Source organism: Astatotilapia calliptera, chromosome 13 (genome assembly GCF_964374335.1).
Source record: "Astatotilapia calliptera chromosome 13, fAstCal68.1, whole genome shotgun sequence".
NCBI classification, from domain to species: Eukaryota; Metazoa; Chordata; class Actinopteri; order Cichliformes; family Cichlidae; genus Astatotilapia; species Astatotilapia calliptera.
The window spans coordinates 5,882,901-5,907,926 of record NC_137434.1 but is presented as its reverse complement, the minus strand read 5'-3'; the positions used below and the strand labels follow the sequence as shown (position 1 = coordinate 5,907,926).

Below are 25,026 nucleotides of genomic sequence, written 5' to 3'. Positions count from 1 at the left end.
ATGGGGGGGGGGGGGGGGGGGGGGTGTTTACAAGCCAGTGTACTCCTAATGCTAGTACCAGACTTGGATAAACTGGGAGGGCTCCACCAGGAAGGGCATGTGGTATAAAATCTTATAGAAATCAAATACATTGATCATAAAGAATGAGATTTCCATAGCAGTTTGGTCAAAGCTCAGGTTAACAATGACCGCCTCTGTTGGTCAGAAGGATTCTGGTGGAAACTGTAGTACTGTTGGCCAAAGACAAAGAAATACCATCTTAAGGCAAGAGAGGAGGAAAGGCAAGAGTGTGGCGGTTTAAATATATGACTGGTGAAGAGGGAGATGATATGATGGAGAGAAGAAAGGCAGATATATTGGATGGAAGGGAAGCAAAACTAGGAGCAGTGGAGGTTGATTCAAGCCGTTCTAACACGGTGTAGGTAGGAAGAGAAATGGAGTTGGGGTAATTTTGAAGGTAGAGTGTGTGACTAGTGATTGTGAGTTCAAAGCTGGAAATCAAAGGGGTGATGTTGAATGTTGTCAGTGTGTATGCACAAGTTGGCTGTCAGAAGATAAAAGAGAATTTTTGTGATGAAGGGGTAGAGAGTGTCCCCAGGGGGAGAGATGAGTGATTAGAGCAGATTACAGGGGACGTGGAGGTGAAGGGAGCAGAGGTGATGATGTTATGGTGTTAAGGAGAGAAATGCAGAAGGACATGACAGTGGATTTTACAAAAAGGACGGAAAGAGCTGTGGTGAATACTTCAAGACACACAGGTACACACAGTTATATCTTCCTGCACTCTTTTAGACTGCAAGAAGTGCAATTTGGAACAGAGAGGCAACTGGAAGATGGTGACAAGGGAGAACATAGCAGCATCAGATGGCAGTCTATAGGAAACCTTTGGAACTTTGGTAAATCAAGAAGATTAGAGCATGTCTGCACTTGACAATTTTGGCTGACCTGGTAATTTTAGTACAGATTTTACAGGAAGATTTCTGGGACCCCAGTTGATGCTCTAGCAGATTCAAAGCATCGAGACAAAGTTCTTCAGTGAGCTAAATATGGATCAGGCAGACTATATCATCCCAAGCAGATTCAGACAGATGGGACAGGATGAACTCTAAATTATCTAATACCTAACAATGAAAATGTTTTAACTGAGCACCAAACAAAACACCTTTTTCAATCAGCCCATCATCAGAGGGTTTATATTAAGCAATCGCACACAGTGATAGTGGATAGTTCTTGGAGTGTAACATTTCAACATGTTCATATGGCAGATCCTAGTTATTTGGATTACATAACTTACTAGGCAGGATCCAGCAAACTGTGCTTGCAAACTGGACCAAAAAAATGTTCTCACCTGTTTAAAGAGTACTGAAAATAGTCTTTTTGTCATAATGGGCCTTCATCTCAGACTGAGCATGTTTTTCCTTTGGCTAACTGATGGGTGTAGTGGAGTTCTTTCAGAAACTGAAGGCAAAACTTGCACAACATGTTTGAAGTGTCTGATTGAGTCTTTCTAAAGATAATTGAGACTCTAAACAACAGTTTAGGTAACAGTTGGATTCATCTCGAACACTTTTCACATGAAATTTGAGCCTTGGTCAGTTTAAGGAACTTTTGGTAAAGGTGGGGGAGGAGGAAAAAAAAAAAAAAAAAAAAAAGGTCTAGCCTCTGGGAATCTTGTCACGATGTGTAGATGTGGCTTTAGTTTTGGGTAAAGGATCCACATAATCCAGTATTACTCTAATAGTCTGATCAATTATGTGAAACACTAGTCACACTCAACTGTGCATTAGATTTGTTGCTCATGGGCATGATCATAGAACTAATATACACACACACACGATTTGAGAGGGTCATGATCTCCAGTTTAAGATGATCAAATAGCAAAGTTTGGAGACTAAAGTATATAGTTAGGGCTGGATCAGGTGACCCTGAACCTGTCATGTTGCTATAGGTTCAGACTGCTGCAGAACATAATGTGATTCACTGAGGATGCCCCATGTTTAAACACCACAACAGGAGGTCATTACGTTTTTGTCTTGAGACTTCTTGTTAAAAGGATGTTCTTCCTTCCCGTTGTTACCTAGTACCTGCCTATAGGTCATTTAATTGCAGTTTTCTCTGGACTACTGAAAGGGATGTACCTCACAGTATAAAGCACCTTGAGGAAAACTATTTTGGTTTGCCACGACATAAATACATCTGAACTGAATAAACACAGAGGTGAGACCACTTTTTATTAATCTCAAATCACACAAATGCTATTTAAAAAAAAAAAAAGAAAAAAAAAGAAGAAAGAAGACACCCCACAGTGGATTCAGTTCACTCATCCTTCATTTTGTAGTGTCAACATTAAGACTATGAATCACAGCACTTTAATCTGAGAAAGGCAAATTTAACAGCATCTCCCCTCTTCATATAATCCAAGAGCACTTTTGAGGATGATGGCAAAATACCATCTCCAGCAAACCTGTCAGGCATCACGTTCATCCAAGCAGCAGAGAAAAGAGGGAACCCCCCCCCCCCCCCCCAAAAAAACCAACCCACCTGTACTGCACCATGTCTTTAGAATTATTTTAAAAGACACTATTAAAGAAACTGCTCAAGAGTATTGCTCCATTTCATGCTCTCCAGCAGGATCTTATAATCAAAGTGAACAGTGGAAAGACTTGAGGCCCAAGAAGGGGTCTCTAGGCTCAGATGTGTTGTTCTGTAGGCCTCTCCTGGTAAGGTCAGTCCTGCTTGGAACGCTCTGGGTCGTACTTAATTAGCAGGTGGAGGGAGGCGAAGCCGAACAGAAAGGTCTGGATAAACCACAGGCACCGAGTGGACATGTCCTTGATGCCTTTGTTACTGCAGGAAAAAGTAAATAGTGTGTTTAGGAAGTAGATTCATCATATGCGCAATGGTTGTTGAACCCTTAAACAGAAAATTATGCACAATTTGAATGCAGCTGGCCATTTTGTTTTTTTAATTCAAAAATGTACATGTTGACATGAAATTGGGCTAAAAAATTAGATTGCAGCACCACCTACTGGATGTTAAAGTTCCTGCATTCTTACCTGCACAACTTCAGTGCAACCAGGGCCTCACAAAGATGAATAGCACAGGTCAACCACCACCTGAAACAGGAAAAAAGGAAGCTCAACTCTCCAGTGATAACATTTAAAACTAGGATAATGCACATGCTTCCAAAAAGGGGAAAAGACCCACAAGTTAACAGTGAGGACTTTTCTGGTCTGAAAACAAGTTTTCCCCTCATGCTGTTCCAATCACCGAGTGCTGATAAGCTTAAATTGATCAGTCGTTTCATATTTCAAACCAACAGTGTCTCGATGATGGCTTCCAGCTGCATTTCCTTTGAACAGACCGACTTGGCAGCTGAGTCACGTGACCGAAACCACAACAATACATTAAGCTCTGATTGTTGTCCTATTACTCCACAGCATGAGTGCCAATTTGCAACCTATGAATGTGGCGTCAACGATCCACGTGTGTGTGGTGGGGGGGGGGGGGGGGGGGGGGGGGGGGTGTCTGGGTCTGGTGATTTGCAAATCATTAGAAAAATGTCGCTTTAGATCTCCTAAAGTGATTGGCTTTCATTACAAAAGCTATAATGACCAAACCTCATTACCAGAATTCTCTGTTTGGATGTTTGCAGGAGTCAGTGCTTCATTACTTACCCTTTGTACAGTAGGTCAGGATGGTTATACGCAAGGTTTTTGGAGAAGGTGCCAAATGGACCAAGGAGCTCAAATGGGACTACATCTGGTGCAAACACTGTGCACTGGAATCAGAAAGAAGGAGTTTAAAACACTGTATGCAATAAACAAAACTTCCTTCTAATTTTTTGAAGGGCAATATCTTTAAATAAGCAATCATTCTGAAGGTCTTTTGAAGTTTTTTTCCCTGCTCAAAGAAGACCTTTGGAATGTCCTTCAAGTCTTGTTACATTTCCATGCATGTTTGCACGTTTTTGTAAACTGCCATACTTCGGCCCAGTGTTCTAAAAAAATTAAAGAAATAAGTTTAAAAGATGGGTGGCTCAGGACTTCTGCTCAATACCGTGTGAGAACTTTAGTTTGTTCAAAGACATCTTTGTTTCTAATGACTGTATGGCATATACGCTCATTTCATGGCATGCATATGACCACAGTAAGTCGTATTTTTTCCTGCTGAAAGTCCCCTCCATGGTGCCCAGAGTTGCCAACATCAGACTCTCTCGGTGCTCACAGGCAATGACGTGCCGTTTTAATGAGAAGACTCCACAGTGGCAATAATAAAGTGTATCATTTTATTTTCCTGCTGTGTAACGGTACTATGAATGACTCTTTCCAGCAGTTTAGATCATGACTGTAGCCGATTTATGCACTACAGAGTGCAGCCTTGTTGTGCAAAATGCCGTAAAATATGTCAGTTTTACACGAAAATCAGTTCTGTTCAGTGTTTGGCTGTTTGAGTTCTACCAAAGAAAGCCAAGCATAATTGTGGTCTCTGACCCAATTACTGATCTTCTACACTAAATAAAAATCTTCAGCTTCCAACCACTTAATTCATCTAATGATAAATATTCATGAGCTGACAAATGGAACACACTGCTGCCATTGTCCATTCCCAAGGTGTAAAATACACCATTTAAGAAAACATGGATATGAGAACAGTGACATTGTAGAAGGCACAAAAAACAAACAAACAAAAAAGCACTTCAGAGTAGGTAGCCACAACATTCCTGTCATTTACCTTAATAAACAAACCTGGTAACAGGTTGACAACATTTCCTCTGTTTAACAGTAACACTGCCAAATTTTAAAACAATTTTAGAAGGTTTCATTAAAAGTAATTTCAACACAGTGGAACTTATTTAAATTCGCGTATTTTTAGTTCGGAAAAGTTCGCACCTTAGGGCAATCGTACTGTTTGTACATTTAAACTGTTATGCTCCATCTACCCCCGTTTGAGTCATTTCTCCTTAATGGCAATACTTTGGAAAGCAGGCATGAATCCTTTGGGGTCACTTTGCCATATTTTCTTGACCAGACAAAAGGTTAATTAGCTACAAGCTAACCCCAACACGTACAAACTAGCTCACCTGTTAGCTTAAGCGCCCCTTACGTCAGTGTTCACCGAGCACGACCGAGGGCAGCCTTGATGAAAGAAAGCTAACGTGAACTGAGTTTTGAATCAGCTGCTAATGTTAACACGTACAGTGGACTTTGAGCTGTTTTTTTGACCTGTGTCACACCGAGAACTGAATGAACCTCAATAAGATTAGCCTTTTACATCGACACCCTTGGCAATGACTCCATACAATAACCTGCCGATATTTAAAAATTTTCCCCATTTAAAAATTCATTAGCAATCCACAACAGGGAGGACTAAACTCTCCCCGAGCCCCCAAGTTTTCAGAAAATTAAAATTACCCGGAGTACATATTGTGCAACACAACTACGGGCTCCGCGAGCAGTTACAAATAAGAGAAAAAAGGCTGACGGTAATAATATCTCAGTTGTACCGAAGTAAAGGTGATTTAACGAACTTACAGCGAAATATATCAGCGCCACTGATACGGTGACCATCCAGAAGAGACGTGCTCTCTGAAAATAATCGCGTCCACCACTTGTAGCCATCGCTGCTGCTGCTGCTGTAGTTCTCCGTTGCCCCGTACAAATATGACCGTGCAATTAAACCCGGATATTTAAACCATCCGGGCAGTTTTTTTTCTCTTTTTCCCTTTTTTGTAGATTACTACACAAACGGGGAAATTTTACTGAAATAATGACAGTTATCGCTTTACCTTTAAAAATATTATTTTTAAATTAATTTAAGTCGACAGGATAGTTTCATTAATCAGCGGACTGTCCATCCGGTAGCCCAGGTCATTTCCTTTGGAAGGCACTTTGAGCAGTGATGTTACGTTAAAGTAGGAATAGGTTGGGGGGAGTTCTCACACTCAGTCACCAGACGGCACTCGGTATCCAGCTGTAACTGTGGGGTCCTGGGCGCACTGATGCGAACCCCCAAGCCTCCTCTCTGTCGCTCTCCATCTCTGTCACTGTTGCCTCCCTGAATATCTACGCGTAACGTTAAACGATCCAGATCTGAGAAAGAGGAAGACAGAGGGACATCTATGGCTCATGCTTTCCTACTTGCTCTGCATTACTTTGAATGAAAGAATTATCTTGAACGGTCGGCATTCAGACTGAATGATGAATTTTGAAAAATTGCATTTATAAATTTTAGTCCTATAAGTGTCACTATATACTGAGTAGTACTGAAGAAATGTAAAATTAAATATTATGTGGAAAAAAAGGACTCTCTGCAGTCCTGTGAAAACTACAGTAGGTTACCCCCATGATTTATGCAGAACCACATAGACTAGCAAAACTTCACAGAAATCATTTTCTTTATGACTTTATCAGCTTCTCACTTATCATTGTGGAGTACATTTGGCCCACTCTTCTGTACAACATTACTTCAGTTCATTGAGGTTTGTTACAGCTTTCGTAAAGTCCCACCACAGCATTTAAGACAGGTTGAGGACTTTGACCAGAGCATCACAACACCTCAAGCTATTATTTATTTTACAATAGAATAGAGTAGTCTCTTTATTATCATTCAGAACATCCACCAGTTAGTGCACATCAGAACAAAATTTTGGTGCATTTCTAATTCTAAAGGTATAAAATATATATCTAAAAAAGAATCTTGGATATATGCATGTAAGAATATGATGAAAAATGTGTGTATATACACATTATTAGACACATCTAATAATTCCAATCATTTTACTGTAGATTTGCTGCTTGGGATTGTTGTCCGTTTGCCTGGTTCAGTCTGGCCCCAGCTTTAGCTGTCACACAGAGGACATCACATTTGACTCTAGAATACTTTTATATACAGAGTTCAGTGATTGCAAGGTTCCTATAGTATAGTTTAGTTTAGTTTAGTGTCGCTTTATTAAAGACACTCACGGGTCCATAACCAAACATCTCCACTTAATATCATTAAAGTGAATTATTTTGGTGTTTTGGTCCCTCTTAAAAATGAATTACATATGCTGAATAAAGTAAAAGTTTCCATGGAAACATAAATTACATGATCAGAAGCCAAACTGTAATATAAAACTAACAAAAACAATAATGAATTGTGGTCATTAATATGTTTAAAAAATAATTGTTTTGAGTTTAATTCTTGTAGTTTCAAATTGTTTATTTTATTATTTTACATGTATCTTGTAAGTTTGTGGCATTGCTCATCTACCTAGCTACAGAGTTTAGCCTGAACATATAAACTGTTGATAATTATATCAGTTTAAAAACTTCTCCCTGCTTATTTTTATTTACTTTTTTTTTTAATTCGGAGGAGAAGTACTTTGCAAGTTCTCTGAAGGCATTTTGAAAACGTTTTGAGGTGAGTTTGGCCCATTTCTTGGTCAAACAAAGGTACATTAGCTACATGCTAACCCTCAGCATTCACAGACTAGCTTGCATGTTAGCTTCAAGTGCCTGAAGCTAGGCGAGGTAAGCTAACATAATTCTAACGATGTTTTCGTATCAGCTGCTAAGTTCTGCTTCTACGTGGACTTCAGACTGTTTGTTTACTCTGTGTGGCACTGAGGGCTGAACGAGCTCGATAAGATTAGCTGACTTGGCAAGGATTCAAACTGATGTGCTGACATAAAACCTGTTAATTACAAATCTGGTGATAACAGCGATTTTCAGTGAATTTCAGAAAAAAAAACACTTAAGGAAATTTAATGCAAAAACAACTTTAAAGTAAACTTAAAGGCTGCAGAGCAGAAAACAAGGGTGATTTCAATTTTACCTTAATACAGCTGATTTAATGAGTTAAATTACCTTATTTCAGTGTTATATAATAATCACATCAACCACTTGTACCCATGACTGCAGTCTACTGCTGTTCTAGTCCATAGGGATAAACCTGCGGATGGGCTGGGAGGGGGTTGATGGCACAGTGCTAGTAGCCTTTTTTATTTATTCATTTATTTTTAAATCAGCTATTTATTTATTCTATGTAGAAAATTACACAAAGGGAGACAATGCACTGCAGTAAAACACAAACATCAGTTGGTTATAAACCTGTTTGGTATTCTTTAACAACCCTGGAGATACACTTACACTCCAAACAGGGGACTGTCCGGAGCATTACCCAGTGCTCTGAGGTTGTTTTGGCCTCCTGTGAACAGCTACCTCGGGGCAGTGATTTAAAGCAGGAGTGGGGAAAATCTCAGAGCCACACGCCAGGCGCACTGCTTCACCCGCGGTCACAGCGGCAGTCACCTGTGCGCACCCCAAGGACGAGCACAGCTGAGGCGCGCAGCCAGCCTCTCTGCCTCCGGCTGCCTGATTCGTTACTCTTAGCGCTTGATGAATTGATCGGAGTAAAGGTCATTTAAAAATAACAAAAATAAAACGCTAAAAAATAAGTGTGGGTAATGCATGAAGAAAACACTTGGTCTGCGTGTATATAGCTTGTTATTTTTTTTATTTTTTTATTTGAAGTTTTTAAGTTTTAACTTCTGTTTAAAAGGTGCGCTTTAATCGTCCTGCATGTCAGTGTCTCAGCATGCATGTCAGCATGTGTGTGCGCTATCATTTCTGCAACTCTGCTGAGTTTTGAGTTTTTGCATTGCCCTGAACACCTGAATAAATGAATTAACTTGAAAACTAAAAATTCCAGTTTATGGGTTGTCTCTATAGCTGCACAATGGTGCTGAAAATACCATATAAAATGAAATATGTTAATAATACATATAAATTCACAAATGATTATGTAGATCTTTGGCTTAAGGATGGAGACTGCGTGTGCGTCACTAAAATGCAACTCATTCTCTCTCTCTCTTTTTATTTTTTTTTAACTACTAGACATCCAATAATCTCAGTAAAGCGATTTTTCTTTCCTGCCTCAATAATCACGGCAGCCTGGGTATTGTGAAGACTAAATAACGCGCAGGGTAAAAGCAGCAAATGACCGGCTTGTCCTGCTTATGTTAATTATACAGGTTATATAGAAAAATGACTGAGTCACGTTTACACCCAAAGGAGCTGCTCAGTCACAGAAATCCATGCCATGAAGCTTCCAGAGCATTTTTTTTCCTTCTTTTTTTTAGATAAAACAAATAATGTTACTTATTTCTTTTACTCACTGTGCGCGCTCGGCTCTCGGTGGCCCCGCTGCGTAACCTTACGGGGTCTGCCACTTCACGGCGGAGTTGCTGTGGCTCCTGGACGCTTCCAGTTAGCAGTAACACCGCTTACAGCTGATCGCGGAATAACTAGGAGCGAACACATTTCATCAACTGACTCGTTGCAAAGGTGGGATCCTGCTACAGAACCACGCTCAACTCAGCAAGACCTTCAGAAAGACGCATTCTTCCACAAATGTCTAGAAAAGTTTGATGATGATAGAATATTTCCCAAAACAAAACAAAAAATTATTGCTAATAATAAACGAATACCAGTAATTAATGTCAGTTATAATTAAAATATAACCTGAATGTCTTACTCCGCGAGTTTGTTGGGTTTTTTCTCTTTTGTAGAATTTTACATCTGTGCTTTTACTCATCTACAAAGCTACGGAGTTTAGACTGAAACTGATCACCCTGAGGTGAGGTTAAAGGATTTTTGAATGTCTTTAGACAGGTCTGATTCTCTAGTTGTTTTCAGTACTTGTTTATAGCTGCCATAATATTTCATTGCGAAGAATTTAACATATAATATCTTTGAGACAAACAGTGGGTGTCAAGAAATGACAGCAGTCATGTTTTAAAACTATAAACCATCACATACAACGACAGTTATCAGCATAAACAGACACACTGGATTTATATAATGCATTGTGCTAAACTAGCTCTCCATTAATCCTTTGTGAATTTATAAGCTATATTCAAACCAAATTAAAATCAGTGCAGAGATACACATAAAAGTGTTGAAGTTTTTTCTTATGTAATTGTTCTTTTGTTCTTGCACATTTTACAGCTTTTACAGCAGAATGCATGCTGTTGTATCCAGAATGATATTTGCCTTCTTTTAAATAAACAGAGCCTTCACGGAAAACCACTGGGCCCACTGTTGCCTCACAGCAGGGGGGTCCTGGGTTTGAACCCTGGCACCCTTTCTGTGTGGACCTTGCACTGACAAAAAAAATTGCTAAGTTAATGTTGACTGTCTGAACCGAATACATTCTTGTCAAAGAGATTGTTGATCTCAAGAGTTCCACTTTCTGGTTAAATAAAGGTCGATGCCTAAAAATGTACACGTTAGCTATGCTCTGTGCTTTAATGCACCTTCCATCATGGATGCTGGCTATTGAACTGCACTGATAACAAGTCAGATGTCCTTCTCCTCTTTTGCACAGAGAATTAAAGGTTGATGTTATATGTATATATATATATATATATATATATATATATATATATATATATATATATATATATATATATATATATATATATATATATAAAAGGACTTTTATATTATGATTGATCAGATCTTATTACAGTTTTCCTCTTCTTCTCTCTTTTAAATTGTTGTTGCACTGTATGATTTTAACCTGTATTGAGAAAGAATTGTGCTAATGTAACTACTTCCACTAGAGAACCATGTGTGTTTTCTGTACACTGCAGCCTGAAGACCCAGAAATCATAGACATGGGCTGTTTATTTATTTAAAATCTTCTGCTCCAATTTTCTTTTTCTTTTTTTAATGTTTTCCTGATATGAAATGTAAAAATTGCATAAAATTGTAATTTTTAAAAAATATTATATATATTTTTGTATAGAGAGCTCATGTTAATTTGAAAAAGTCATACTTTATTTTAGTATTCTGAAAGATTTCTGTACCCATTTTTTTAAAATGACCTCTGAGACTTATGTACCTTTAGCATAACCATACATTTAATTTTTATTCAAACTGCAATCCTGTAATTCCCCCTGTAGATTTTTCTTCCAGTATTACGTTACATCAATTATAAAGAAAGTAATAAAAGGTTGCATGTGTCTCTTGTGGAAATAAACAGAAAACCTGCAATAATGCAATAATCAATAGTCATAATCGTAGCATTAAGATTGCAGTGAATCGCTCCCCTATGTTGTAATGCACTTTTTTACTGTTTCATTTTTTAGAGGCTCTGCAATTTAAATGACTAATAAGCTGATCAGATGGCTGTTTGTGGAGCTCGCTGTAGGCATTGTTATCAAACTAAGACTCTTTTCCATTAGTTGAACAACCTGTAGGCTGATCAGCTGCTTGGCTGGCTTTAATCACGTCGTCATTGTGTGCAAACTCACTCATGGCATTTATGTTCAAAGACAGATCTGCATTTCATTCAATTTAAAAATAAAAATCGGATTTATTCCAGCTCTGCTAAAAACATTACCTCACACTGGTCATGGTGGAAGGTCCCATCACTTTGCAGTTTGATAATGGATGTGTGATGGGATTTGGATATAGGACCCACAGATAAAAAAACTAAGGGGGACTTGATGGAGCCGGTCTCACACACCGAGACATTGATTCTGCTCCAGGAACAGATAACCACTAAAACGTCGACGCCTGTATCAGATAGCTCACAGAGACTTCAAAGTTGCATTGTGTTTTAATAATGCATACTACAGATCTTGGCACTTTGCTCTCTGGCACCGCATATCTTGATTTTAGAAAAATCAATAAAATCTAGCTGCGGAAAAAGTGTCCAAACACTTAGGCAAACATTTGAGGGGGGATGCATAGTAAGTGTAGGAGGTAATATGGGATTTAGTTTAAAGACAGAAAAGAGAGTTTGACACATAAAGGTTAAAGGTCACTGCATCCAAGGCCTGGACATGTTAAACAATCTGCCCCCCTCTCCCCACCACACACACACCCACACACACACCAATTACTGAGGCTACTGTTGGACCAGGACAATTAATCAAGAAGGTCCTCTTTGTTTTTCCTCTTGTGATAACAGCTCAACTGGTGCTTTGCATATGAAGAGCAAAGCAAAGACACTGACAGACAAGCTTCAACTCAGTCCTATTTTACAATTGGACAAAAAAAAAGTGTTTGTTCTTTTTAAGATTGTTAATGTTTTGATTAATCATCAGGAGACTGTTTAAAACTAATCACATGACTCCCTGCTGCCATATTTAGATTAAAGACGAGTGGCTTCTAAAGTGGCCTCCTTTAAGTGAAAATATAACACTTTATCCTTCTGATGCACATTTCACTGAGCCACATTACTGGAATGAAACCACAGAGCACTAACACAAATAAAATATAACACTAACACAGTAAAAATATATGCAAAAACACAAACTAATACATAATAAAATATATAACTGTGTATAGATATAGAAATATGTGCACAGAAAAGTTGCTGGCTAATCTTCGCGCTCTATCTTGCTCTGTATGTTTTCTGTTTCTTGGCCAGCCATCATGTGCCGACAAAACACAAACAATCACATGCAGGTCGTATTTTAATTAACTGGTTTCGACGATCAATCAACTTAGGTGATAATGGGTACGAGGGTGGGGCCGGAGTCAAGGGGTGGGGGTACTTCGAGTTAGCCATCCAGCTGTTGTGATGTCACCGGGATCCCCTGTGGAGCCCTCAGGTGACAGCCCATAAAAGGTGACCAGAGGTAAACAGGGGACACTCAGAGACACTTCGAGGGAAAGACGAGCGACCTCCATTCTCAACTGCTGTACATCCAGAGATCCATTCTAGCTGCTGCCATGTGGAAGGACTCAAATGGTAAGAGCTGCTCTCCAGATTTGAAAACTTAGAAAAACTAAACTGTGTGTTTTCAGGTTTTTCAGCAAAAAGCACTGTTTTGCATGCTCAGTCATCCAGGTTGACAATTTTTAAAATCCCAGAAAGTTGAATCTGTTCATTGGGACGCAGCGTTTCTCATCCAAGTGATGTCTGGAGACTGAAAGAGTCACTTAGATGAGTGAAGAAACATTTGTCCTGCTGGAAACACTGCACCCGGATGAACAGTCAGCTTCCTGGGATACTGCACAGTGACTCACTCCAACAAGATCACAAGAAAGCTATTAGCTGGATTACCACATTTTACATCTTTATGTAGCTGCTAAGATATTACAGCAAGAAAATTGGTCTTACATCCCGTCTGATCTGATGGAAAAATCTGCTTTTGCTCCTTTCCACAGATGACGCCAATCCTGTGGCCTTCGACAACGGCTCATCTCGCACTGCCAGTCGCAGGAAGAGGACCAGCTTCTCCAAAGAACATGTGGAGCTGCTGCGCGCCACCTTCGAGACTGACCCATACCCTGGAATCACCATCAGAGAGAGCCTGTCCCAGACCACAGGCCTGCCCGAGTCCCGCATCCAGGTAAATATTTGTTGATGGAGCAAGAAAGATATAAAGATGAAATAAATACAGTTTGTAAGTTTAGATTAGGTTAGGATTTCATTTTTGTTTAATAAAATAACAATAATTATGACATTATTTGACCTGCAAGCTGGTTAAAGACCCTCATGGACTTTGTACGTCTTCCGCTGTTGCTGTGCGGGGACTTGATACCGCAGTCACTGTATGTCTTTATCTGTTGAGATAACACCAGCTGTTTTTATCAGGAGCTTATTTGAGGGAAGAGACACACTGACAGCTGATAGCTTCTGCTTAAAAGAGAAAGATGATTATTAACACAGCAGAATGGAGTGCTCTAGCTGTAGCTCACGTATTTTTCCTTCATTTCCCGTCCAGGTGTGGTTTCAGAACCGAAGAGCTCGCACCCTAAAATCAAAAGGATCCAGCAAAGACCAGTGCCAGTCTCAGATCCCAGCGGACAGTTCACAGGCTCACCACCACACACAGGCCTTCGCACCTCAAATGCAGCAGGTGTTTAACAATGGACAGTTTCCTCCTGCCTTCAATGCCACCGGAGCGTATGGACAGTGTGGAGCCGCGTATGGGATTCAACCAGGAAGCTCAATGGGCAATAACCCCAGCTCAGGCCTGTGGGAATACATGCCTCAGCCAGGCTGCCAAAACTCCACTGGGGTTCCTGCATGGCATCAGCCTCCCATGGAGATGGTAAGCTACAACTCAAGCTCCAGCCAGGCCGCCTCCATGTACCCAAGTTCAGACATACATGAGCTCCTTCAAATATTCAAAGCAGACACTCCTGATTCTGGATTCTTCAACAGCAGCCCAACGGATTGTCTGGAAGTTCCGAGTTCGCAGATGGGGAGTATTCCGACTCCAGCACCTCTTGAGTACGGCAGGGATGCAGGACATCCGCCAGTGGTCCAGGATAGCTCACTGCCAGTGCTGTCATTGCAAGATATCATATGGGAGCTGAATGAGGAATGGATGGGAGGAAATGGACTGGACAACGGAGTCACTGGAGAGGAGCCCCCTTACTACTGATGGCTATGATGAGTATTTTTAATGGCTCAAGTGTTTAACGTAGGATCAATAGTTTCAAAATATTTTTTAAAAAGCCATGTTTTTGCAGTATTTACTGCACATTTTTAGATTTTTTTTTTGATTTTCTTCAAGTTTACTTAAAAAAAAAAATATATATATATATATACATATGTAAAAAAAAAAAAGAACTAAACAAAAATCAATAGTTATATTGCATAATAGTGTTTTCTTGGCTTCCCCTTTCCAAGAATGTACTCTCAGCTAATTCATGACCAGAGATTTGGCTCTGCTCACATCTGCACAGCCGCTGCTGTCCAGATGTGACAGATTTGGTTTGAAGCTGGGGAGGAAACTAGGTCACATTCTACAGCCAGTAGATGGTGCCTGTGAGTTGTAAATATGAGAAAAAGGGGATTTTCTTTGTGTGCAGAAACATTATGGAGCGTAATATAAAAACGTGTTAAATCCCAATGAATGCTGAAATTACATGTAATCTGTAATAAGACTTTATTTAAAAAATAATTACAACAAAAATAATCTATAGATGATTATTGTATAATGTTTCCATTTTGATTGATTAATTGTAAGGATCTGATAACAGAGGATGTTGTTTGCTGTAAAGATTCTGAAGCTCTGTGAGGTTAATTATTGTTTTGGGAAATGAAGATGTTGATATAATATATTTGATTCTGTTAAGCTTTGTTCTTATGTTACATGGCTGATATATAGTGTGTGATAATATAGAATATAGAGAATATACAACTATGATTATGATTCTGTTATTATGTTCGCATGTTTTGCCAATAAAGTTTATTCTAAATGAACGTTCACATTGCCTCCATGACTCATAACTTACAGCATAGTACTGTGACATCATGGTATCCTGATACAGTGATTCTTGTTCTGTAATTTCTACTTTGTTAGTATTTTTTTTTTTTGCCTTGAATTCAGTTTAGTTTTAGTTTATTCGGTTTTTTTTTTAAATTTTATATTAGTTTAGTTTTTCAAGTTCAAGTTGAACAAAGATGTTTTTTTCACAGCTAGTTTTAGTTTTCAGTTTAGTTCCTGTTAACTATAGTGAGCGGGTAAAAATATCCACCCAGTTATTTGGTTTTTATTACAGGCTTTTATATTTATCAGCTCTCTGCCTGTGCTGCCTTTCATTTCTCTTTTTTTCACCTGTGAGTGTCTTCTTGTTCATGGCAAGGAGGTTAACTTCTTTTCTACTTTAATATTTTATATGTGATACAAGCAACCATGAAGCGCTGAGTCTGGTAACGAAATCGATTTACATGGCTGCATTTTTTTTTGACAAAAACACAGATATTTGTCGATTATTGCATCACAAGAGGAGATTAGTGTGACCACTTCAGTCTAAAACACAATCAACCCATTTTTCCAGAGTTATGGTGTTGAAGAGGTGAGAGAGAAGTATTTATTTATTTATTTATTTTGCAAAACATGATGTCAGTGAACTTTAACTCCGACCACCAGTTTTCCGTCAGGTCATCCTTGAATCCAAGTGAAAATTTGTGTCAGATTGCCAGAATTTAGATTAATGCAGCTTTATTTTACTGTACAAAAAATATTCAAACATAAAGGCACTAACGACCAAAAACTAGAAGCTATAAACAAGGAAATAAAGCTAGGAAACTGGAAAACAAAGACTGGAACAGAGAGCTAGGAATTACCACAAGCATGGAGGAAATCACACAGTTATGTGGGACAAAACAACAACAAGCAGAGGAAGACAACGGGCTTAAATACACAGAGGGGTAACGAGGGAAGTGGAAACACAGCTGGAACAGATCTAACATACTGAGACGGGGAGGAAGCAAAACTGAATGCACTGAACACGGGGCAAGCAACTATCAAAATAAAACAGGAAATATGAGACACACAACAAGAAGCCAACTGACTGAACACAGAGAGGAGAGGGAGCGAGAGACACGACTGGAACACAGATGAATAAACACGGAGACAGAACTTATCATACACGATAGACATGACAGATCAAATACAGGGAACGCAGGAAGAAGACAGAGAGGCATCAAAGGGGGAAATGCAAAAGGAACTAAACGATCTAATCAGAACTCGTAAGCACAAGAAAACTAAAAAATAAATCACTCAGGGAAAATAACTAAACTCACAATATAATTTCAATATTTACATTCTGATGATGTAGAAGTGTATGAATCAAATATGATGGTGGTTAAACGTAGTACTGTTAAGTGCTATAAATATGCAATATTCCAAATCGCCAACAGGGGGCGACTCCTGTGATTTCAAAAAGGAGTGTTTATACAGAAGTCTTTGGGGTAATTGTCTGCAGATCTGTGATGAGTTGATGGGCTTTATCTCTAGTTTCACATCTATTGAATACAACATGAAGTTTATTTTGTAAATTATGTTCCCTGTTAGAGCCAATCCGGTCTTTAAGTGATGACATATGAACCCTGCTTCCGGGTCCAAACTACTCTGCATTTATTAAGGCTGTTGTGTTTTTAACATGTTTGAATGCTTTGTATCGTGTTCTGTTTAATCTGAACAAGCCCCTAAAAGAAGTCAGTGATCACTGTCGGCCTCTCTCGGTTTTTATTAGCACTATTCATTTTAAAGCTAAAACCATATGAATGTGACTACAGCCCATTAAACTAGCAAGCGAACTCCCTGCTAGCTTCTAACACCGTCAAAATTCTGTTTTCATGGATGCCTGGAGGTTAAACTTAATTGTTACACCTGGTAGAGAAGCAACACGGATCATTTGATTAAAGATGAAAGAATCTGGACAGTTTGTAACTCTCAGCGATGCCGCAGTGTTTGTTTGACGTTGGGACCTGAAGCAGAGTTTTGGCCCAGAATTGACTAATGATGTCAGACTTAAAGACTGGATAAGGACAATAGAGCAGGGCATGCTTGTGGTTGGGTCTTCTCTGTAATTTATACACCACATCCCGTGGTGTATCCCTCAGTTTTGGAGTTTTTGGAGACAGCAAAATTGCTCCGCTTGAAACTTCACATTGGGTAATCACTAATGGGTGACGTTATGGTAGCTACATCCATATACAGGGTTACACCAGAAACCTCTGGATGTTGCAGTAATATTTAATGTTGACAGCTGAACCCTGGGGGACCAATGCTGGCTACACTGTGAACTGTGCACTATGGATGTCGTTCTCCTGATCGGATGCGTTGGCTAGATATTTGAACTTTGTGGACTCACTGGGGGATTTGAGGGAGACCTCTCTCATCACCCGTGTTAATCATAGATATGTAAGTAAGATCATGTTGACGGGCTGTAAGCTATCTGAAATTTCTTTTCTTACATTTTGTTTGTTGGTCTGTAGGAACAGTCCATAGTGCCACATTTTATATTTTCACAAAGAGCCACTCTGTTTACTTTCCCCGAGCACCAGTGACCCTAAAAGCCAAGGTTAACCTGTCAGGTCAAGATAAATTTAATTTCATCATTTTATATTCTCTGCATGAATGTCCTGTGACTTCCTCCGACCTGATGACCTGTACACATGTTTCCTTATCAAACACGCCAAGGAAAAAGCCCAGGATAGTACACAGGATGTCAGGCTCGAGGCTTTGCACTGTTTTTCCTGCAACAGTGAAACGTGCGTATATTGTTTGTACTGTTTTGGCCTCCTGCCTTCATCCTTAAGATGAGAGGAAGGGAGTTGTCCTTTTGTTAGAGTCTGGCGTGGGTTCCTGTCCCTTAGGATAAAAAAGAGACACACAATAGGCTAAGACGCAGGAGGCAATGTGGCTCTTCAGCCTGTTGTGGTCCCTAAAGATAGATCAGCAGAGGAAATGTTGCAGACTGTTATTGCCGAGCAGGTGTTCACAAGCACATGATGCATAATAACAAGATGCAGACAGCTGAGAGTAAAGAATACTACTACTGAACCAACATAGGATTGAAAGCAGTTCTTTTTGTGTTTCTCTTTCAACAACCGTCCCCCCCCTCGAGTCCTCAGTAACAGACTCAGCTTATATTGAAAAAGTGATATAAAGTGACCCTGATATGGCCAGCTTTTCAGGTTTTTAAACTTATTTCATTTCTCTATTTGAACTACCCCTCAATAAGTCTTGGCATGGATATCAGTTATCTGTTCCCCGAAACAGTAGCCGATCACTAAGAAGCTAAGTCGTCAGATCATAAGTGATGGGTTCCCAGATTGTTTCAGCTGTCCCCCTATGGGTGTGTTTTGAGATCCAGGAAAGAGCTATTATAAAAACATAATTCAAACTTCAGTCCGTCCTTGTGACTGACGGGATTAAACAGGATGAAATGGCAGTTCTGTCCACTGACACGACTCATGAGGCCAAGCTAAAAGTTTTTGCCAGTTTGTTTGCATGTTTGGAAATGCCATTTCCCTTCTTTTCACTTATGTAGTCTTGAGAGATCAGGCCATAAAATATCCTGAAGACGTCATATTATTCCAACAGAGCACTTCACTCTGAGACTGCAGGTTTACTTGTGGTTCCTTTGAGTTTCTAAAAGTAAAATGGGAGGCAGAGCTTCCGGCTGTCAGGCTCCTCTCTTGTGGGACCAGCTCCCAGTTTGGGTTCAGGAGACAGACACCCTCAGTACTTCTAAAATTAGACTTTAAACGTTCCTTCTTGATAAAGTTTATAGTTAGCGCTGGAACAGTGAAATCAGTGGAAATTATACTTGCATTATACTTTTGTTTCTTTGTAGTTTTGTATCTTGTTTGTATCTCCTTCAGTGACAGACTGCTGCATCCTAGATGCATGAAGGAGTGTTTCCGCAGGTCCTTCCTCCCTGCAGCTGTCAGACTGCAAAATCAAAACTGCTCCCAACAAACAGATGTTTACATCAGCGCTGTAATTTGCACTAATAAACCAAACAACTAATACTGTTATAACTTGCACATTACTTTTCTCAGTGTATATACACTAACTTATTGGAAGTTAAATGTACTTTTTAATGCACAGGTACAATACACAATCTGTACTTTTCTAATTATTCTAAATATTCTTAACTATTTAAACATCTTTCAATTTCCTGCTCTGTTTGCACACTACAACCTGGGTTTGCCACATATCTGTACTTTAATTTTAATAACTGTACAGTACTGTTTTGATAACTATTGTCCATGATGTAAATATGTAAAAATTTTGTGTGTTTCTGTTCTATGTCCTGTGTCCTATTCTATTTGTATATGTGTTTTTTTTTATGCTGTTACAACCAAATTTCCCCCTGTGGGACAATTAAAGGATTATTCTATTCTATTCTATTCTATTCTATTCTATCTGTGCTCCTGCTTCTGTCTTCTCCCTCCCTTCACACACTAGACCTGTTTTTTGCTGGAGGTTTCTTCCTGTTAAAAAGGAGTTCTTCCTCGCCAATGTTGCCAAATGATCATAGGAGACGCCATGACGACTGGGGTTATCTCTCTAATAATGTTTTCTTTGCCATAAAATATAAAGAGATGAATGTTTTTGTGAAATTGCTTTACATAAATAAAATGATATTGAATTGAATTCAGCAGATGGTGCTTTGATACTCGGATCAGGTGTGCAACACGAGTTACCATGGCAATCTATCAATTCCCTGTCAAAAACGTGTATCACCTTGCTAATGTAATGATGGATGACACAGGGATTGTTCTTTGTTGCCATATGGAATAACAGTCCATGTATTTAGATTGAACCAAAATGAACGACACCAGGGCCACACAGAATCACATCATCCCGCCTGTTTCATAATCACAACACGGCGAATGTGTCTACGATCAATCTTACTCGAGGCCATTGCCATGACTGCCACTGCTCCATGTTTAGAAATGCAAGTGAGAAATGTTGTTGATGTTTGTTTTTCTTGATGAAAAGCTGAGCTACATATTTCACATGATCCTTTGGCAGCTCCCCCACACGCTGAATAAATTTATGAGTCAACCACCAACCATCAGATGTTTCTGTTAATGGGACCTTGTTTGGAAAAAAAATATTTATGGTGCTAATCATCTGTCTCTGTTTGCTGTAAATGACTTTGCTTGTTTCTTCTCTTTTTGCCCTTATAGTTAGAAGTGATTGCTTAACAGAAGCGGTTCCTCTAAACCTAAACTTGGTTCCACTTGGTGGTGTGCAACATCATGAGGTTTAGCATCCGTTTCAGGGTTAGGCTACTTCCAGACATAGTGATTTCCACTCGTAATCAGCTGAGTTTTTCATGTGATGAGGGTTGTGGCCACATCTGACGCTGGAAGTGTCTAAGACCAGTGTAACATGGCATGACCCACATTCTTGTGAAGGTACTTATATGAGAGATTGTAGAGGGTTATCAATTAATGCATGCAAGCTTGGTTTGCAAGACACAGCTATAAACTGTAAAGGCACATATACATTATATTGCCAGAAGTATTTATGCACCCATACAAATCACTAAATTCAGATGTTCCAGTCATGGCCACAGGAGCAGTGGAAACGTGACACCAGGTAACATGGCCATGGCCACTCTCTGTCTGGTGATCAGATGGATGAGTCTGGGTTTAGCAGTTGCCAGGACCACACTGTGCCAAATGTAAAGTTTGGTAGAGGGGGGATTGTTTTTCAGGAGTTGTGCTCAGCCTCTTAGTTCCAGTCAAAGGAACTCCTAATAGTCCAGTATACCGAGACATTTTTGACAACTTCATGTTCCCAACTTTGTGGCAACAGTTTGGGGTTGGCCCCTTCCTGTTCCAGCATGACTGTGCACCAGTGCATAAAGTCAGGTCTATAAAGACACGGATGAGCCAGTTTGGTGTAGAAATACTTGACTGGCCTGCCCAGATTCCTGCCGCCAGAAAACATTCTTCCCAGAAGAGTTGAAGTTATTATAGCTGCAAAGACTCGGCAGACATCATATTAAATTCTTTGGATTAAAAATGGGATGTCACTCAAGTTCATATGTGTGTGAAAGCATACAAGCAAATACTTTTGGCAGTAAAGTTTATGTGTAGATTTCTGCTAAACAACACAGAAATAATATGCCGGAGCTTCACTCACCAAAACCTAAGCACAAATTTCTTAGAGTAGTGTACCTCACAGTTCCTCCTTATGATCTATAAGATAATGCCAGAAGGTGCAAACAGCAAAAACACAGTGGAAAATCTTCACTCTGTAGAGTTGTTATGAAGGTAGAAATCAGCTCTACATAACAAAACCATTTTTTCGCAGCAGGCTATAAACATGCTACTTGCTGAATATATGGGAGTCTCAGGGGAATGTGTTACGTTTTTACTAGTCTGAAGTTGCCATTAGAGGAAGTGCAGTTTCTGGCACTTCCTTATTGGCTTCATTTCTGGCTGTTGGAGGTTGCCACTTGAGACTTCTGGCCTCTTTGGTTTTTCTCTGTCTGCGGCATGCGTGCGATCCAAAGCAACACTGTTGTTCCCAGTAATTAATATTTACAGGGCGCACATACAGAAGCTCACATCAAGCAATAAAAATGTGACAGTTTCTAAGAATGGCCTCATTTTGCTCCTGCTCACCAGACACACACATGCATTCACAGGCGTTAACAGCTCCGATGTTGAGCAAACTGGGGGCTGACAGGCGTGTGAGTGATGGTCCTCAGCTGCCCTGGCAGTTCCAGGCATGAAGCCTAGCCTTCACTAAAAATATGGCCTGTAATTTAACCAAACCCTCCCAGGGAGTCCGAGCAGGCTACGCGCGCTAAATTAGGAGCTCATCTGAGCACTCTGTGATTGCACTGCACCACTCTCTCCGCTTTACACGTCTCCACTGTGACTGATGTTGGTCACTCTCAGAGAAGGAGCTCTTGTGAGTGTTTGTCTGCATACATGTGTACTATACCATCTGAAAGATAGTATCAGGAAACTGGATAAGAGACGTGAGAGTGAAGAGTTCTAACATTTATTTGGTTTTACTAAAATAGAACAACAAACCGCTGGCCAGCCAGACCGATGTAACACGACACAACTGACTATGTACATTAAATGCATGTAATCATAATGTCATTTTGTCTGTTGGGAACACACAGATTTACAGGCTGTGACATGCAGAATTTAACAGTGGAGCATATTTTATTGCAGCCTGCACCTCTAAACTTGGCTCCTTACAGAAATAGAGAGTTGATATTAAATGTCATTCACACAGAAAATAAGGTCAGCAGCTCACTAATGAACTCCCCGGCAGCAAAGTCTTGAGGTACCTGCCAGCGCTGATATACTCTATGGCTGAACACAATATGTGTCCTTCGTGAAATGTCCTTAAAACATAATGGAAGCTTCACATGATTTTATTTGCACTTTTTTCTTTATTGGATAATATTCATATTTGTAAGGACTTCCCATTCAAGTCTGCTGGTTATGTTCAAATCTGTCACCTGTGTGTTTTCAAGGTAACCTGGTTCTCTTTCTTCTTTGATTCTCTTTTGACCCACATCCACATGTGTCTTAAGTCAAATACAGACCTCATTCTGAACAATCAGATCACAGTTCATGCAGTTTCTACATCCTTTGCCTTGCCATGAGAAACTGTGAAGGCTGGCAATGTGTCCATGGTGTACCCACCTCCTCTTGCCTGGCTGGGATAGGTCAGAGGGGAAGCTCAGAGGACAGCTTTTCTGGAAATCACCCAGGATTTTTAAATTCATACTACAGTTGCATGTTCTAGGAGGCAAATTTCAAATTCGGAATTTTCATTTTAATCGTCTCAACTGCTTAGAAGCATGATTGAAAGCGAAAGTTTGTTTTTATGGTGTCCTGTATCTCCTCCCCGTTGCAGTAACTGTTTCAGCTGTTTCAGCTGCTGACCTGACCGGTAATCATCTGTGGGTTTCAGGGGTGACGCATCCATAAATCAGCATCTCTTCGCGAGAGGCACGTGTCTCACGTCAGGAAGTGGGACATATCTCAATATGTGGAAGGTGTGCACACGTGGTCACCCAAAACACTCAAACGCATTGATTAACATGTCGAACATCAGTCAGGTTAAAACTGCTAAAGATCCATGATGATAGATAACATCCAACTTTATGCAGGTGTTGTCACTTTGCAGTATGAAAGGCGCCATATAGCAGCTACATCTGGTGGGCGCTTGGCTTGACTGGAGGCTATAATTAACCTTGTCATTTAAAACCCACTGATATCTACCGGAAGTGAAATCATAACAGTGGTTTCATGAATGCTCCTCCTCCTGCCACCATCCAGCCCAACGCAGGGAGCGGTGCCTCCAATGTAACACCTTCAGCAGGAGTACTACATGTATGAGGTAATTGTTGTTTGGTCATGTGAGCCGCTGCAGCAGCTGTCAAATGTGATGATAGCAGGAGAATCCTCGGCACCGCCCCCTTCAGCTGATTGGACAGGTCGTAGTCGCCTAGGGACCATCAACCAAGAGATCATCTTATAGAGGGAAGGGGTGGGCGGTTATAAAGATTAGTTTGAACAACACACGGAGATAGATTGAAGAATAGAAACTATTGATGTTGTAAAACTTTACAGTAAAGCCTCTGACTTCTGACATCTCACTTTAAATGCCTGCAAACTGGTGTTGTTGTGCTACTGTGGCTTGTGCTTATTTGCTGACTCTATTATTATTATTATTTTCTTTCACACAATCAGTTTCTAGATATGAGACGTTTCCTGCCAAACTGTGACTTGGCTGATTATAAATGTAGATTGTGTTTTCACTTGAAGATGGTATCTGGTTGGTGTGGTTATATTTTACTGCTGTTCTGCTGCTGCACTGCCTCATCTCACATTTATAAACTCAGAAATAAAACAAAAGATAAGGTGTGAACATGGACTGCAACAGCGCTATCAAATGTGTGGTCTAAGCGAGACGAGCTCTTCAAAACAAACTTGTCTCTTGTTGCACCAAACTTTTAAGATTAAGAAGTCTTTAGCTGACTTTGGGATTCCCCTTAGCTTTCTCCAGGTCTTGACTCTTTAAATGCCCACAAAGCAGAGACAAAGATTTGGAGAGAGAAGAAAATAGGCTGCACATGTGCCTGCTCACTCCTTTTCACTTCAAAAAGAGTCGCTCCTTATTAAGATGGCTAGGGGTGCACTAATTCAAGGAGACAGCCCACACCTGGCCAACTGCATTGCAGAGGTCAAATCTGTGTGCCTCCTTCACTTCTTTCATAAACACATGCCTCCTCCTGTGGCGTCTCCATCTGCAGCTCCCCGGTCCCATCTCACATATCGCATATTCCATCCATCCCACACACACACACACACACACACACACACACACACAGCAGGACAGTAAGGATGGATCGTCTATTCATCCTCGCAGCCACAAAGTCATGTGAAAAGCAAACAGAGAGAGAGGGAGACGCCTAAATTTAGAGGCTGAATGTTGACTTAGACTTAGGTTACACCATTTCCAAACCGACAGACTGGGTATATTCTTTCATTTTATTAACAAGTGTTCAGTGACACATGCATGTCTGGCCAACATATATCACTACTGTCTTTATTTAAAGATTTATTGATACTTTAAAGGAGGTTTAATGTAAAATTCTTTCCATGGACATCCTACTGTGAAGCTTATAAGCCAATAAACTTTGTACCAGCCTTGGATTGAGAACGATTCAGATGGTGTGTGTGTGGAAACTAATGGTAAGTTTATCTCAAAAACAGGAT

The 25,026-nt window shown here is 39.9% G+C and overlaps 2 protein-coding genes across 3 annotated transcripts in view; one reads left to right on the top strand and one right to left on the bottom strand.

Annotated features, from left to right (window-relative positions):
- Positions 1–2,217: 2,217 nt before the first annotated feature.
- The window catches only part of tmem254 (transmembrane protein 254), a 98,582-nt gene continuing 75,773 nt past the window's right edge, over positions 2,218–25,026 (bottom strand). Inside the window, exons 2-5 of one of the 2 annotated variants that reach the window (XM_080287725.1) lie at positions 5,535–5,632; positions 3,678–3,781; positions 3,057–3,116; positions 2,218–2,847 (exon numbers count right to left, since the gene is read on the bottom strand). In XM_080287725.1, coding sequence (XP_080143851.1) covers positions 2,727–2,847; positions 3,057–3,116; positions 3,678–3,781; positions 5,535–5,621 — 372 coding nt within the window. In that variant the 5' untranslated portion in view covers positions 5,622–5,632 and the 3' untranslated portion in view covers positions 2,218–2,726. Of the gene's footprint in view, positions 2,848–3,056; positions 3,117–3,677; positions 3,782–5,534; positions 5,917–25,026 lie in introns of those variants that run through there. The other variant, XM_026191050.2, reaches the window with a different exon arrangement.
- Positions 12,593–15,225, top strand: LOC113035554 (uncharacterized). The gene is made up of 3 exons (XM_026191188.2): positions 12,593–12,750; positions 13,170–13,354; positions 13,730–15,225. The coding sequence occupies exons 1-3, from the start codon at positions 12,732–12,734 to the stop codon at positions 14,393–14,395; spliced, it is 870 nt and encodes a 289-aa protein (XP_026046973.2). The 5' UTR covers positions 12,593–12,731; the 3' UTR covers positions 14,396–15,225.